At 34.1% G+C, this 13818-nt stretch overlaps 1 protein-coding gene across 1 annotated transcript in view; it reads right to left on the minus strand.

Moving 5' to 3' along the window:
- Nucleotides 1-13818, minus strand: part of LOC126975113 (diuretic hormone class 2) — a 74734-nt gene continuing 60916 nt past the window's right edge. The window contains exons 2-5 of the mRNA XM_050822939.1: nucleotides 9835-9915; nucleotides 6517-6621; nucleotides 5295-5318; nucleotides 1-1964 (exon numbers count right to left, since the gene is read on the minus strand). Of these exons, the coding sequence (XP_050678896.1) occupies nucleotides 1835-1964; nucleotides 5295-5318; nucleotides 6517-6621; nucleotides 9835-9914 (339 nt within the window). The 5' untranslated portion in view covers nucleotide 9915 and the 3' untranslated portion in view covers nucleotides 1-1834. The remainder of the gene's footprint in view (nucleotides 1965-5294; nucleotides 5319-6516; nucleotides 6622-9834; nucleotides 9916-13818) is intronic.

Here is a 13818-nt window from a genome sequence, read left to right on the forward strand (position 1 = left end):
TGAGATTTTCTCTTTATTTAACAATAAGTTTCACGTTAAAATTCACTAGTCTACTTTTTATATTACATAATATTATAGGAATTTAATAAACAGGATCGATCCCAGTTCTAGAAGCAAATAGTTTAAAGGTTTGGGAATACAGAAATTGTTAAAATAGACAGTAATATATTTCTAATTGTTCTTATTTATATAATTATTTAATTATGTAAATAGCAACATTGTAATTTCGAAATAGTTTAACATTTTATTTATATATTACCTCTTTAAAATAGTTTTAAATTTACGCTTATAATATATACTAAGATGTTACTGCATGGCCATTAATAAATAAGCTGAGATCATTGGAATAATCCAAGTAAAAATAACTTACATTGTTAAAACTTATTTGTATCAATATAGGCCAATTTCAAGAAATTATCTTAATCGAAAACTAACAGATGGCGCTTATTACAAAATATACTTACGTAAAAAAAATTGTATTTTAAGTGACTTGGAATGTAAATTCTCTAAGTGCGTTGTTGTAAACGTCAGTTTTGGACACATTTATGTATTACTGTATTACTAATGTAATGGATTTCATAATTAATTAAAGCCTAAGCTACTTTGGTATTGTTATATTATATGCTTATCTTCGGTTAAAAACAATTTAAAAAGCAATTTGAGTACCATTTAGAATTGTGGGCAAAAATATAGTTTTAAAATGTAGTAGGTAGTAGACCCACTTGAATTAATTCGCAGATGTTTATGTATGTACTTAGTCATGGCTAGAATTAAACACCAAACAAGACAATGCTTTGTAATAATTTATTATCAATTTACAATTTTAATTCGTACATAATTAAACAAAAGCTAATAGAGTTGTTGTCCATCCTTTTGTTTTACGAAGATAGGAAATAATATAAGTTAGAACGATAGACTAAAAAGAACTAGAATGAACATAAGGCGCAGTTGGCCAGCAATCAAAATAAAACAAACGAAAATCTATGACGTACTATATTTTCATATAATTGTTACGATATCTGATATAACATAGTTTCAATAATTAAGTTATATAGTTTCAAGATTTTTTGAAGATATAGAGCCTTTTGCTTGCTATTTTCGGACTGTCAAACAGTTGGCTTTATATGACTGAATCCTTTACTTGATTTTTCATCGGCACAAGGTATTTTTACACGTTTTTAATTAGTTTCACCTGTATGTATATTTGCTTGTAACAGACTCATTTGGGCGCGATTTTAACCCACTTTAAACCGTCAGATTTCGTTCAAACTTCGTAGGTTTATCGAGGACCGATGACAATACATTAATTTGATAAAATTAAACCATTTATCCATTTGAAAAGAAAATTTTTGTTAATTGAGTCAAGTTTCTGTCTTTTTTTTAAATCTATAGATAGAACGCCAGGTCTGGTTTCTTTTAATAATCTATACATATAAATAAAATTGGAGTGTCTGTTTGTAATATAAAACGGTACTTACACCAAAATAACATTTTTTACAATTTTTGTCTGTTTGTTCCGGCTAATCTCTGAAATGGCTTGATCGTTTTTTATGGGACTTTTATTGGCAGGTAGCTGGTGTAATAAGGAGTAACTTAGGCTATGTTTATTTTAGAAACGTTCTTTTATTTTAGAAGAAATAGAGTAATGTTGCCATGTCCAAGAAACGGTCTAACTCTTAAAATAATTTATATGGCAAAACAACGTTTGCCGGGTCAGTAGGTACATAGCATAAATTGGACGTTTACAACAAGCGCGGGTCTATAAAAGAGCGGGGCGAATTTTTCAGAGTTTGACTAGTAGGGATTAGTGGTAGATTATAAATCTATGTGGTATTTATTGTGCGTCGCGTCGCCTCCTGCCGGGTCCTCCAGCGTAGTTGGCGGCGGCCACTCCCATCATGTGTTTGGCGTGAAGAGCTCCCGAGTACCCACGGTTAAGGCCCAGGTCCAGAGCGCGCTTGTCACTGTCAATTTAAATGTCACTTATTAGTCTTATATCCATAGAATTATAACTGATTGAAATTCATAGTTCCTGTCAATAGAAGTAACATTATAATTAATGTGTGCGTGAGCGTCACATACTTACATTCGCCAACACTCACACAGTCAGCCAAATAATATTGCAAGTGAATAGAAATTTCCCTAAATCAGTGGTTAAATTGTAATTGTAATTAAAATACTAGATTATATGTAATAACGAAAGAAGAAATAGAATATAAATTAAGAAATTAATAAAAACATCACGTTTTTAATTATTGTTCAAACAATTTTTGAAGTGTAGGTAAAGAAGTTCTTTAGAATCGTTGTTTATTGAAACTCGATAAAACAAAAAAGCGAGACGATAGAGGCGCCGTTCCCAGCTATATTTCAGATTTTCTCTAGAAAACCTCGGATATAGCTGGGCGCTCTAGCGCAGAGAACGAATTTGGGATAGTTTTTGAAATTCAAGATGGCTGCCGTGCAAAATTATGATTTAAAAAAATCATAAGATCATATTATAACGTCTCCATTATAGAAAAAATAAACCAAGGAATTTAAATGCGATATTCTATTCAACCAAACTTGTTTATCTAGCAACCCGTAACATAAACCGCATAACGATAGATACATCGAGTATTATAAACAAAGCGCGTACACCTTCCTTAAAGGCCGGCAACGCTCCTGTGATTCCTCTGGTGTTGCGGGAGATTGTGGGCGGCGATCACTTAACAACAGGTGACCCGTACGCTCGTTTGTCCTCCTATTCCATAAAAAAAAAGTGGCCGCGCCGGGTTTGGCGCCAAAACAGCCCAGCAAGTGGCTTCTGTGGGCGCGCAGGACGTGTTGGCATATCAGAGGGTATCCACTACTTATATAAAATAAGTATCAATTGTTTATAAAACTTGATTGTAAGAAGTACATACGTGTAGTTCGATGTAATTACAGATGTGTTATAAATTACAAAACAAATAGCTCTTAATACGTGGACATTCTGTTGAACTTTCGCAGTAACAACAAAAAGTTGGACACACATTTGCAAACAATCGTCAAAGTTTCTAAATAAACAGGCATTTGTATAACAAATGTGTGTTTATTATGCCTGTTAACAATGATTGAAATTATTTAGAAATTAAGTATTGCGGATTTGTTATTATATGCCTGTAAATAGGTTGAACTGTTAAGCCAACAATACGTCGGTAAAAATAATAAGAAATATTATTTTTAACCAACAATCTCATGTAGACAGACTTTGTTTTTATAACTTTGATACTGTTGTTATGTTTGCTTTTTGTAATTGGATGTTTGGGATTATTCATTGGCATCTCTTGTTAGTAGATGATATCCCCAGTCAGTCCCTACATAGTTACTAATTTCATAAACACTGGCAGGCAATGACGTTCTATATATATTATACTTAAATTATAAATGTGAATGTAAGTTTGTTTGTTACGCTTTCACGCCTAAGCCACTGAACCGATTTTGAAGAAATTAAGTGCAAAGTGGACTAGATCTTGGAAAGGTAGATAGGAAAAATATATGCGGGGGTTGAAATAGGTGATGGAAGTTTGTATGGAAGTTCGACACTTCAGTTGTTTAAAATATTCTTGGTCAAGAAGCAGCAATGTAAAACATTTATTTAGTTGAGGTTTGATTCGTACAGTGACAGTTGACACACGGCTAAGGTGAAAAGTGTGCTTACAATGTCTTACTTTTACCGACCCGCTAACAGACTGTGAATTGTATATCCTTATATTTGGAACGTTATATTTGGAAGTACGTGGTAGAAATTTACGCCATCTAGATGGTAGGAGTTGCAAAGGCAATGAATAATATGACTACAACACGATCCCAGATCCCAGCAAATGTCCGATACACAATAAGTGTTGCGAACTTATCATACAAAAGAATTGAAAATTTTTGTGTTGTGAAGGTGACGATAACGTGAATAACTTTCTGAATGCATATATTTATTGTAACGAACGTTTAATGGATAAAAAACCCAAAAGACTCGCTGAATAAAACATTTAAGTCAAAAATATTCATATTTTAATTTAGGAAATAAAATCAGTTTGGGCCAATTCATACTATCATATAGTAATTGTACATATATCTTTTAATTTTTCCCATCCACTCTAACAACTTTCAGTTTCATAAGCCCCCTCATACGAACAAGAACAGGCCTTTGTTACAAAAATATTTCCAACATCCAGTAATGGGCATAAATTTAGAAAAGATACGAGTTTTATGTCCTTTGAAGTCCAGATGGTTAATTAGAACTCCAATTAGTACAGTATCTAACTGGTAGTTGTTAAAACTACAGTTGTTCATAAATGTGTGTTGTTTGTTTAAACTGTTGCAAGTAAAGACTTCTATGTATACTACACGACAAGAAGTTTGGATTATTATTATTATTGTTCGGGGAAATAAGCACTTAAATCTGTATTAATACTGATTTATTGTGCCCCCTACGTGAGCTTGGACGCACGCCCTAGCGATGACTACGCTCATTGTGATGAGGCAGTTGGGAAACAGGTAGAGAATTTTTCCCTTGCATATGCGAGTCCGGTTTATATCTAAATCACAACCTCCAGGCCTATGATCTTTAAGGGGTACAGCATCCTCAGTGGGGTAGTTCCTTTGCCCTCATGTGGAATATGGAGCAAGCATAGTGAATATGCCTTGCAAACGCAGATGTAATAATAATGACAATGTTTTATTGGTCACTTTGAAAAAAATCGGCGTTTTTTTGTTGAAAACAACGATCACGGCTAACAAAGTGAACTGGTCTTCTTGATTGCTCGCAGTGGACTAAACGAGTTGTGGCGTCGGAACCGAAACTAAATGAGCAATTATTTAAGGCCGGGGACCTAGCCAACGGCCTTGAGGAATCGATTGGAGCTAGGTATCTCTTTCACACAAGATCGCCATAGTTTTACATCATATAAATTTCTACAAATCTAAGAAAACTATGTTATGTTATAGTATTGGTGTACAATTTATAAATTATCGTACAATTTTTATGTGTTATGAACGATTAACGTGGCTCCAATTGTAAACGTAAGGTATTTTGGTGATTTCTTTCGCAGAGTCTATAAAAATAGAAATGTAAAGAGAAAATGAATTCTCTTCTCATTTTCTGTAGACATAACTATTTTTTGTAAACATATAAACTTTATATAAACCGTCAAGAAAGGTTTATAATTTGACGATTTTTTGGGATAGCAGCCTTAATGGCGACTATTCTAGTAGTATACATAGAATCTTTGATTTCAAGTTCATATTAAATAATGTACTGTTTAAATTAAACACCTTACCTTGTAACCGCTGCGTCCTTGTAGCTAAAATAGAAACAATAATAATTGGTATTAGGTGATGTTTTTAATTATTTTTATGACAGTAAGGGATGAGTAAGATGTTCAGCTGATGGTAATTGATACGCCCTGCCCATTACAATGCAGTGCCGCTCAGGATTCTTTAAAAACCAAAAAACTCTGAGCGGCACTACAACTGCGCTCGTCACCTTGAGACATAAGATGTTAAGTATCATTTGCCCAGTAATTTCACTAGCTACGGCGTCCTTCAGACCGAAATACAATAATGCTAACACATTACTGCTTCGCGGCAGAAAAAGTCGCCGTTTCGATACCCATAAACCCATAATCTAGCCGGCATCCTGTGCAAAGGTGCCTCCCACCAGTAAATTAATTTACAGAGTTTATACTTTAATTATAAATAGCGGAATTTGACAGGCATTGAAACATTCTTATATTAAGTCAACGTAATCAACGGACGAATATGATGTTCTCATCTTCTTGGTTAAGATGATCACCTATATTTATCATTATGTAGTGACAAGTCTGCCGAAACAAAAAATTATGCAATATTTGAAGTTAAAATTAAATTTGGCAAGCTTATTCAGTACCTACTTTACTAAAACTTTACAAGAAAATACTTTAAATGAAATGATTAATACTATTTTTATGGACGAGCGAAACCTGATGTTAAGTAATCACCGCCGTTCACATTCTCTTGCAACACCAGACGAATCACAGGATCGTTGCCGGCCCTTAAGGAAGGTGTACGCGCTTTTTTTAAAGTACCCATGTCGTATCGTCCCGGAAACACCGCGCAGGGAAGGTCATTCCACAGCTCGGTTGTACGTGGAAGAATGTTCCTTGAAAGCCGCACTGTGGAGGAACGCCACACATCCAGATGGTGGGAATGATATTCTAATAGTATCGCATATTGTTTTTTTTACCAAATAAACTATATTAAAAATAAGTTATGCATGCGTCAGTTTTACTTTGAATGGTGGAACGTTAGGCAATACTACAGACCCTGAAGATATCTCGTGTAGAAGCGAATCATGTATCGAAGTGGTTTAGCGAAACTTAACAGAATAAAAGTAAAGATCGTCATTTAAGTATAACACTTTAACTAAATAATATAATAATTTATAAATCTTTAGATAACTTTATGGAGCATTCTATTTATCGTATTAAAATAAAGAATATCTCTTATACAATGTTGACATACTCAGCCATTTTTCGTTCAAGTTGCATGTAGCGGTCGAGACGATTGAGCATTTCCATTATGTCTTCGGGTTCATACGGCCCTTCCTCGAGGTAATAGTTGCTGGAACTAGAAACAAATAAACACTTAAGTTTGTTGTCCTCTTAGATAGAAGCTACCCTTCTGAAGTTCACGCAAAGAGAAAAGTTGTGAACGAAACATATCCAGCCATTACTTATTTGTTTTAGTTAATACACACAACTCTTCTAATATATATAAAGATAAAAGTCATTTTGGTCTTTAACGATTTGTGGAAGTCCAGAGAATGTTTAAAAGGTGAATAAATATGAAAATTGTCGGAATTAAATAAAAATAACAATTTTGTTTTTCCTTTGACGTGTCCTCCGTCGTTCAGAAATCAAAGTGAAAGAATAGTTTAAAATGAAGAACTCTAATCTTTATATCTTTCTAACTTTCTCAGGAGGTAAAAAACAAACTTAACTTTAGCTACCTATAATTGGTAGATTAACTACAGTTGTTAACTAATTGCAATACAATGTTTGCTGGGTCAGCTAGTCTATAATATAGATATAATTATATGATATAGTTATTTGTAGAAGTCCAGAGAAGGTTTAAAAGGTGAATAAATATGAAAATGCTCGGAACTCAATAGAAACAACAAATCCGTTTTTCCTTTGATGTTCACGCCGTTCAGAAATCAAATTGAAAGAATAGTTTAAAATGAATAACTAATTTTAATTTTTATATCTCTCCAACTTTCTCAGGAGGTATAAAAGAAACCTAATTTTAACTAACTATAGTTGGTACTTTCAGTTGTTAATTATCTATCAGATTATTTTTATATAAATTAATAAAATATGGCGATATACTCATTTAATACTTTATATTAATAAAGTTTTAAGAAATAAAGACGCGTGGACATAAAAGAAAGACGTGGACGAAGTCGCGGGTATTTTTATAGTTTTATAATATACAAAAGTGTATATATGTTTGCTTGTTTCGCATCACGCCTTAACCACTGAAACGAATTTGATGTAATTTAGTACAGAGATAGACTAGAACATGGAAGAGGATATAAACTACCTTTTATCGTGACTGAGTTTTGCAGGGGTTGAAATAGAGGGTGGAGGTTTGTATGGAAATTCGTCATTATCAAAGATGACACAATGAAACTTTGTATTTTGGCACTAATTGTAAAGAAATAAATAAATATTTGATATATCGTTTTTAATATTTCAATCTGTATGGGGATGAAAAAGGGGGACGAAAGAATCCATGCTTTAACGCCTAACTTAGAATTCAATTTGATTATATTTGGTACAAAAATTAACTAGAACAACTTGAAAAAGGAAGTACACTATACGGACACAGACTTAAACTATTTATGTTTGAGCAAAGGATGTGTTTAACCACAGCATTTTGTATGTTTATTATTTACAAAATATCTTAAAAAATAAAAAAGTGCTGCCGAAAGTAACTATTCCACGCGGAAGTCGCGGGTAGTAGCTGGTATATACATACAATTATGATTATCTCCCTTTTGGAAAGCCAAAAAATTATAGACCTCGATTAGCCTCTATTCCTATTTGTTTGCTGACTTACTTCTTTCCTATTTACTCCTTTATTATAAGCTCTTTTATTCTTAGATAATGTATCTTAATCTGATCTATTTTTAGTGCTAATCTTATTTGATTTTTAATGAAACAGGAGGACTAACGAGCGTATGGATCTGATGTTTAGTGATCACCGTCGCCTACATTTCTTGCAACATCAGAGGAATCACAGGAGCGTCGCCGATCTTTTAGAGAGGTATATGCGTTTTTTTAGGGAAACCATGTGGTATCGTCCTGGAAACCTCGCACAAGGAAGCTCATTCCACAACTTAGTTGTACATGTAAGAAAGTTAATGGAAAACCGCACTGTGGAGGAACGCCTCCAATCCAGATGGTGGGGATGATATTGTTATTTGTGGCGTGTCCTACGAAGGTGAAAATAGGAAGCAGAAGCAGAAGAAACACAATGAAGCGACGTGCTATTGGATCCCCGACAATTCTGTATGTATGATCTTGGAATGACTAGTATTAAATTCTCATTTGAACCATAGCTGTTCTCCTCATACACAACCGTACATTACTCTATCCTTTACTTTTTTGTAAATCTATCAATTAAAAAAAATATGGTGTGACCGTAACATCACACGAAAAACTAAAATGAGGCTAGTCAACACTCTAATTTTTCCAAGTTTAGCTATGGGGCTGAGACATGGACTAAAGAAGACCGACAGAGATCGGATTGATGCCTTTGAGATGTGGTGCTGAAAGAAGATGCTTCAAATTCCTTGGACAGCATTCCGCACCAATCAATCCATCCTTCACACTCTAAGTGTAAAATCCAGACTCTCATCCATCTGCCTCTGTAGAATCTTAGAGTTCTCTGGACAAATCGCTAGTAAAGATGGCTACCACCACGAAGTACTGATGGTTACTGGGAAGGTAGACGGACGACGCCCCAGAGGTCGCAGCCCTAGATGGTCTGACCAAATCCGCACATCTCTGGATACCGGACTTCATGATGCACTGCACGTAGCCAAAGACAGACACAGATGGCGAACTATTGTACTATTGTCAAAACGGTGAATCCTCAGAGAAATCACGACCCTCAGCAATGAGGATATGACTAATACGATGCGAGGAGGAGGATAGTTACCTGGGTTATATAATTTGATATTAAATGATTTTATGGACAATTTTTTGGCTCATATGCACATAAATTCGTGTTTCAAGTCCAAACAAAGAGTGTAGTCATTTTACAAAGGCTTAGTGTTTATTCGTTTTTCTTAGTTCGTGTTTGTAATTTAGGAAATGGAAAACTCTTTAAGGATTCACTAATTATTGACGAATCATTTTCATGTCACATAACTTTTCATTTTATTGAAAGATAAACAGAAATAAAGAAAAACAGAAATAAGATTAAAGCCTTAAACAATTAAAAACATAAAAAACTAATGAAATAATGCAATTAATTTATATATATTATACTATATCAAAAAAATTGGTATTGATATTTAGTATTACGTATTTGTTTGATATACTAGCATATAGACGAACTAGGCATCCGGGAGAGAAGATCATCTCTAATGGCTTCAATACATGCTTCGGTCCATCAGAAAGTTCCTCCTGTGCAGGTATGCTCGTAGTGATAGTTTTAATTTAATGTTAATATAAGTAATAATAATATTAAGTAAATATAAGCATTGTTTTGAATAAATATCATCCAATATATAAAAAAACAATAATTTGTTTAAAATATTCAAATACTTACTACCGAGGATAGGAAGCCACAGGCGCTGCCATGATGGCACCCAGCACGAAGATGGCGAGGACACAGCCGAATCGGATCATTCTGCAAATTGTATGTCATGTTATACGGTCCTGCTTAATATATATCGCTTATCAGAAGTGGGGCTCCCCTGGAATTTAGACTCATACATAGATTGCGTGGGCTGCGGTATCTTCCACGTTCAGACAGCCCCAGAATACCAGTGGGAGGCTCCTTTGCACAGGATGCTGGCTAGATTATTGGTACCACAACGGGGCCTATTTCTGCCGTGAAGCAGTAATGTGTAAACAATACTGTGTATCGGTTCGAACGGCGCCGTAGCTAGTGAAATTACTGGGCAAATGACACTTAACATCTTATGTCTCAAGGTGACGAGCACAATTGTAGTGCCGCTCAGAATTTTTGGGTTTATCAAGAATCCTGAACGGCACTGCTTTGTAATGTAATGCAGGGCAGGGCGTAACAATTACCATCAGTGTTTGAAAGTCAAAGTCAAGGCGTATCATTACCATGAACGTCCTGCTCGTCTCGTCCCTTATTTTCATAAAAAAAGCCCCTGACAATGGTCTGTCTGTCACGTTATTGGTGACCAGACGGTCATTCAGTGAAGCATGCCCACCATTGTCCGTACGGTTTGTCGAATACTTGCAGCAGAAGAGCTGTCTTTTGGTCAATCGCGGGTACAGTACAGGTTTCGTTAGGCTTCTCTAGACATTTTATAAGAAATAAACAGCTTGACTGTTGCCTCTCAATATATTCTTGATAATATTATGTATGTTCATAGGCACATAAGTGAATTTGCTAGAAACTGTCATAACCATAATATTAACAACAAGAACAAACATAAACTTATTATGCCTACTACACGGCTAAGTCGATGATAATGTTAAAAACAAATGTATTACGAAATTCAAAAGAATTGTTAAAAACGTTTGAGTGGTAAAGGTTTACTATAACATAAATGACTTTCTTAATGATACCACTTGTTGGAAATTGGGCGACCGCGCATAGGCTATTAAATAATAAATTTTATTGTTTCATTTTACATTGTAACCATATTTTATATAAAAAAAAGAAGCCCGCTGAGTTTATTGCGCCCGCTCTTCCCAGGTCTGAGGCATACCATACCATTGGAATAGGTGGTAGTTTTTGACTTTCAATAAGTGATTTTTTATTCTATTTTTGAAAAAAAAAATTTAATATCCATGACATGTTCTGCTTGAAGAAGATTGTTATACCCAAATCATATACATTATCTATCTTCTATACGTCAGAATTCAGCGTTATTTAGCATATTTTTTTATTTTAAGAATAAAACTGACTTTTAGAAGTATCATGTTTTGGAAATACATTTGGAAAATATATTAATCATAAGAACACGATTGTACTTGCTCTGAATCAGATCTAGAAATATAGCTGCTTGATTTGACATTGATTTTATAATCGTGGACAGAACTATTTTTGCCAATAGGCCTGATCATGCTCCAAAATCGACTGCAATCCTGAGTACCTCTCTCTGTTAACAACGTCATCAAAGCCAACTTTGATATTGTCCAAGTACTTTACTTAGCTCACGAGGCTACTGACACAAAGGATGTTGATTGAATAATAATTGTCCCGATAGTGGTTCCACGACTAACATCTAAACAGGCTTTAGATGCTTTAAGCTCTCGCTGAGTAACTGGGTTATGGGTTACAGAGTTTTTGCAATGGCGTGCATTTTGTGGACTTTCCTTATTTTGCTGCCGTAGCCAATATTTTTTTAATATGATTTAAAAGTCATTATTTATTACGTCTATTAATCCTTGAGAAAATATTTTACTTTAAAGTTCATGCACGTTATTTGAAGAAAATATAATTATTTATATTTGTTTATAATTGATATGCAAATATGTTATAATAACATCTTACTGTCTGAGACAAAGAAATTCTGTCTGATCTATTTGATCGTCCAACATAGTATTTACTTGGGCGTCCGACATGTTTGGGCAATATAAACTGAAATTTAATTCAAAAAGATGTTAAAAATATTTAATACTATTTTATTTTCGCTATTACTAATAAGCTATATGTTTTACAATTAAACTTTACAATATCAACAAGACCAAATAAAGTACTTACAATGATTTTTACAGTTAACAAACCTAACTGATATTTAATTTCAACTCCATTTTTTCACTTATTATAAGTATTTACAGTATACTTCTTGATCACAAAGAGAATATGTTTTTGTTGATATATATAAACCAAAAATTGGCTTATAATAATTATTAGTTAGTTTAATCGAATAAGTAATATATTATTAAGAGGAACGATATATTGTTTCTCATTCTATAATGTAGATATTTGTTTGAATACAATATTATATCATCTCGTCATATCCAACACTAATTATCAGCTAGAATGCACAGATTACTGCAACACGAAGCAGATGCTAAAAGCCTAGATAGTCGTATTACTCGTATACGTCTCGTATGGGATCCTGACAACGCTGTGGATTTAAATTGGCTCTTAATTTGAAGCAATGCAGACAGAGCATCACTCTGCTTCCAATCTGCGCAATTTGCTTAGCCTAGACAACATCCCACTCTCCCTAACGAGCCTATATACATAATAAAAATATCTGCGTAGCTACAGTAACCGAGATAACTTTTTAGCATGGCGTTATGCAACATAATATTATATAATAGCATTAAAAAAAATAAAAATAACGCTAAAAGCACAAAATTCTGCCTTATTGATTAGATGAAAATTATATAAATTTACAAAAAAGGGTGTTATTTAAATGGTCATCATAGTATTAATATTTTTGTGAGGCAGGAAAATATAATCTGTAAGAAATAGCTAATTAATCAGCAACTCATGGCCAGCAAATATTTCAAAATCAATCATCAATTTATGTCATTCTGGATGGCTGTAATTATTATTTTTTACAACATATTAATTATATTAATTGCAATGAGCTGCTCTTGTTTAATAAAATTTTGGTAAGCCCTCAGAGGATAAGCTAAAAAGTTAATTTCAACGCCTAGAATTCGTTTCTGGCGCTCGCAAGCATTTTTTTTATATAAGAGGGTCAAACGGGCAATAGGTTTACTGGATGGCGAGTGGTGAGGCAACTGAACAATGGGCAATCGCAACAACAGATGTCAAGAGATGCGTTGCCGGCCTTTAAGGTGGGAGTATGCTCTTTCCTTGAAGGTCCCTAAGTCGTATTGGTCCGGGAAAACAGCAGCCAGTATTAATTCTACAAAGTGGCTGTGTGAGGCAAGAAATTTCTTGCAAAACGCGCAGGAGTGGAATGTCAGAAGTCAACATGATGCGGGTGGTATTTTGCATGTTGACGTAATGTCTGGAGGTGGAATTCAGCCGCTGGAATCAACCCGAACAGTCTCGTGATAAATCCGGTAGAAGATGCAGAGAGAACAAACATCTCTACGCAACGCCAAAGAATCAAGCCGATCGGAGATGGCTTGAAGGTTATTTTTACTTGACAAATAAGGGGAAACTTAAGTCATATAAAATGGCTCAAGCATTGTGATTTGTCATTCTCAACAGTGAAGTAAACAAGTCTGAACAAAGCAAAATAAATGAGGGATAACCGTCCCGGGCAAGTCAAAGCTTTTAAGGGGCTTAGTTAAATATAGAAATAGGCTCGTAAATTTTATTTAACCTACTAACTCTAGAAGCCATGTCGACACACAACTTTGTTAGAGTTTAGCAAAGTTGCGAAGTATGAAAACTTTAAAGACTACAAAATAATCTGAAGGTTACTTTGAAATAGGGTTGTCAAAATTTTTTTATTTATAAAATTTTATTCAACCTATTAATTCTAGAATCAATGTTGACACGACTTCGTTAGAATTTAGTAATGTTGCAAAAAATTCAAACTTAATAGGCGACATTTTATCAGAAAGGTTAGATGTTGAGATAGGGTTGTCAAATTTTTCTGGAAGAAGTAGGATG

The sequence above is a fragment of the Leptidea sinapis genome, chromosome 34 (assembly GCF_905404315.1).
Source record: "Leptidea sinapis chromosome 34, ilLepSina1.1, whole genome shotgun sequence".
Taxonomy (NCBI): Eukaryota; Metazoa; Arthropoda; class Insecta; order Lepidoptera; family Pieridae; genus Leptidea; species Leptidea sinapis.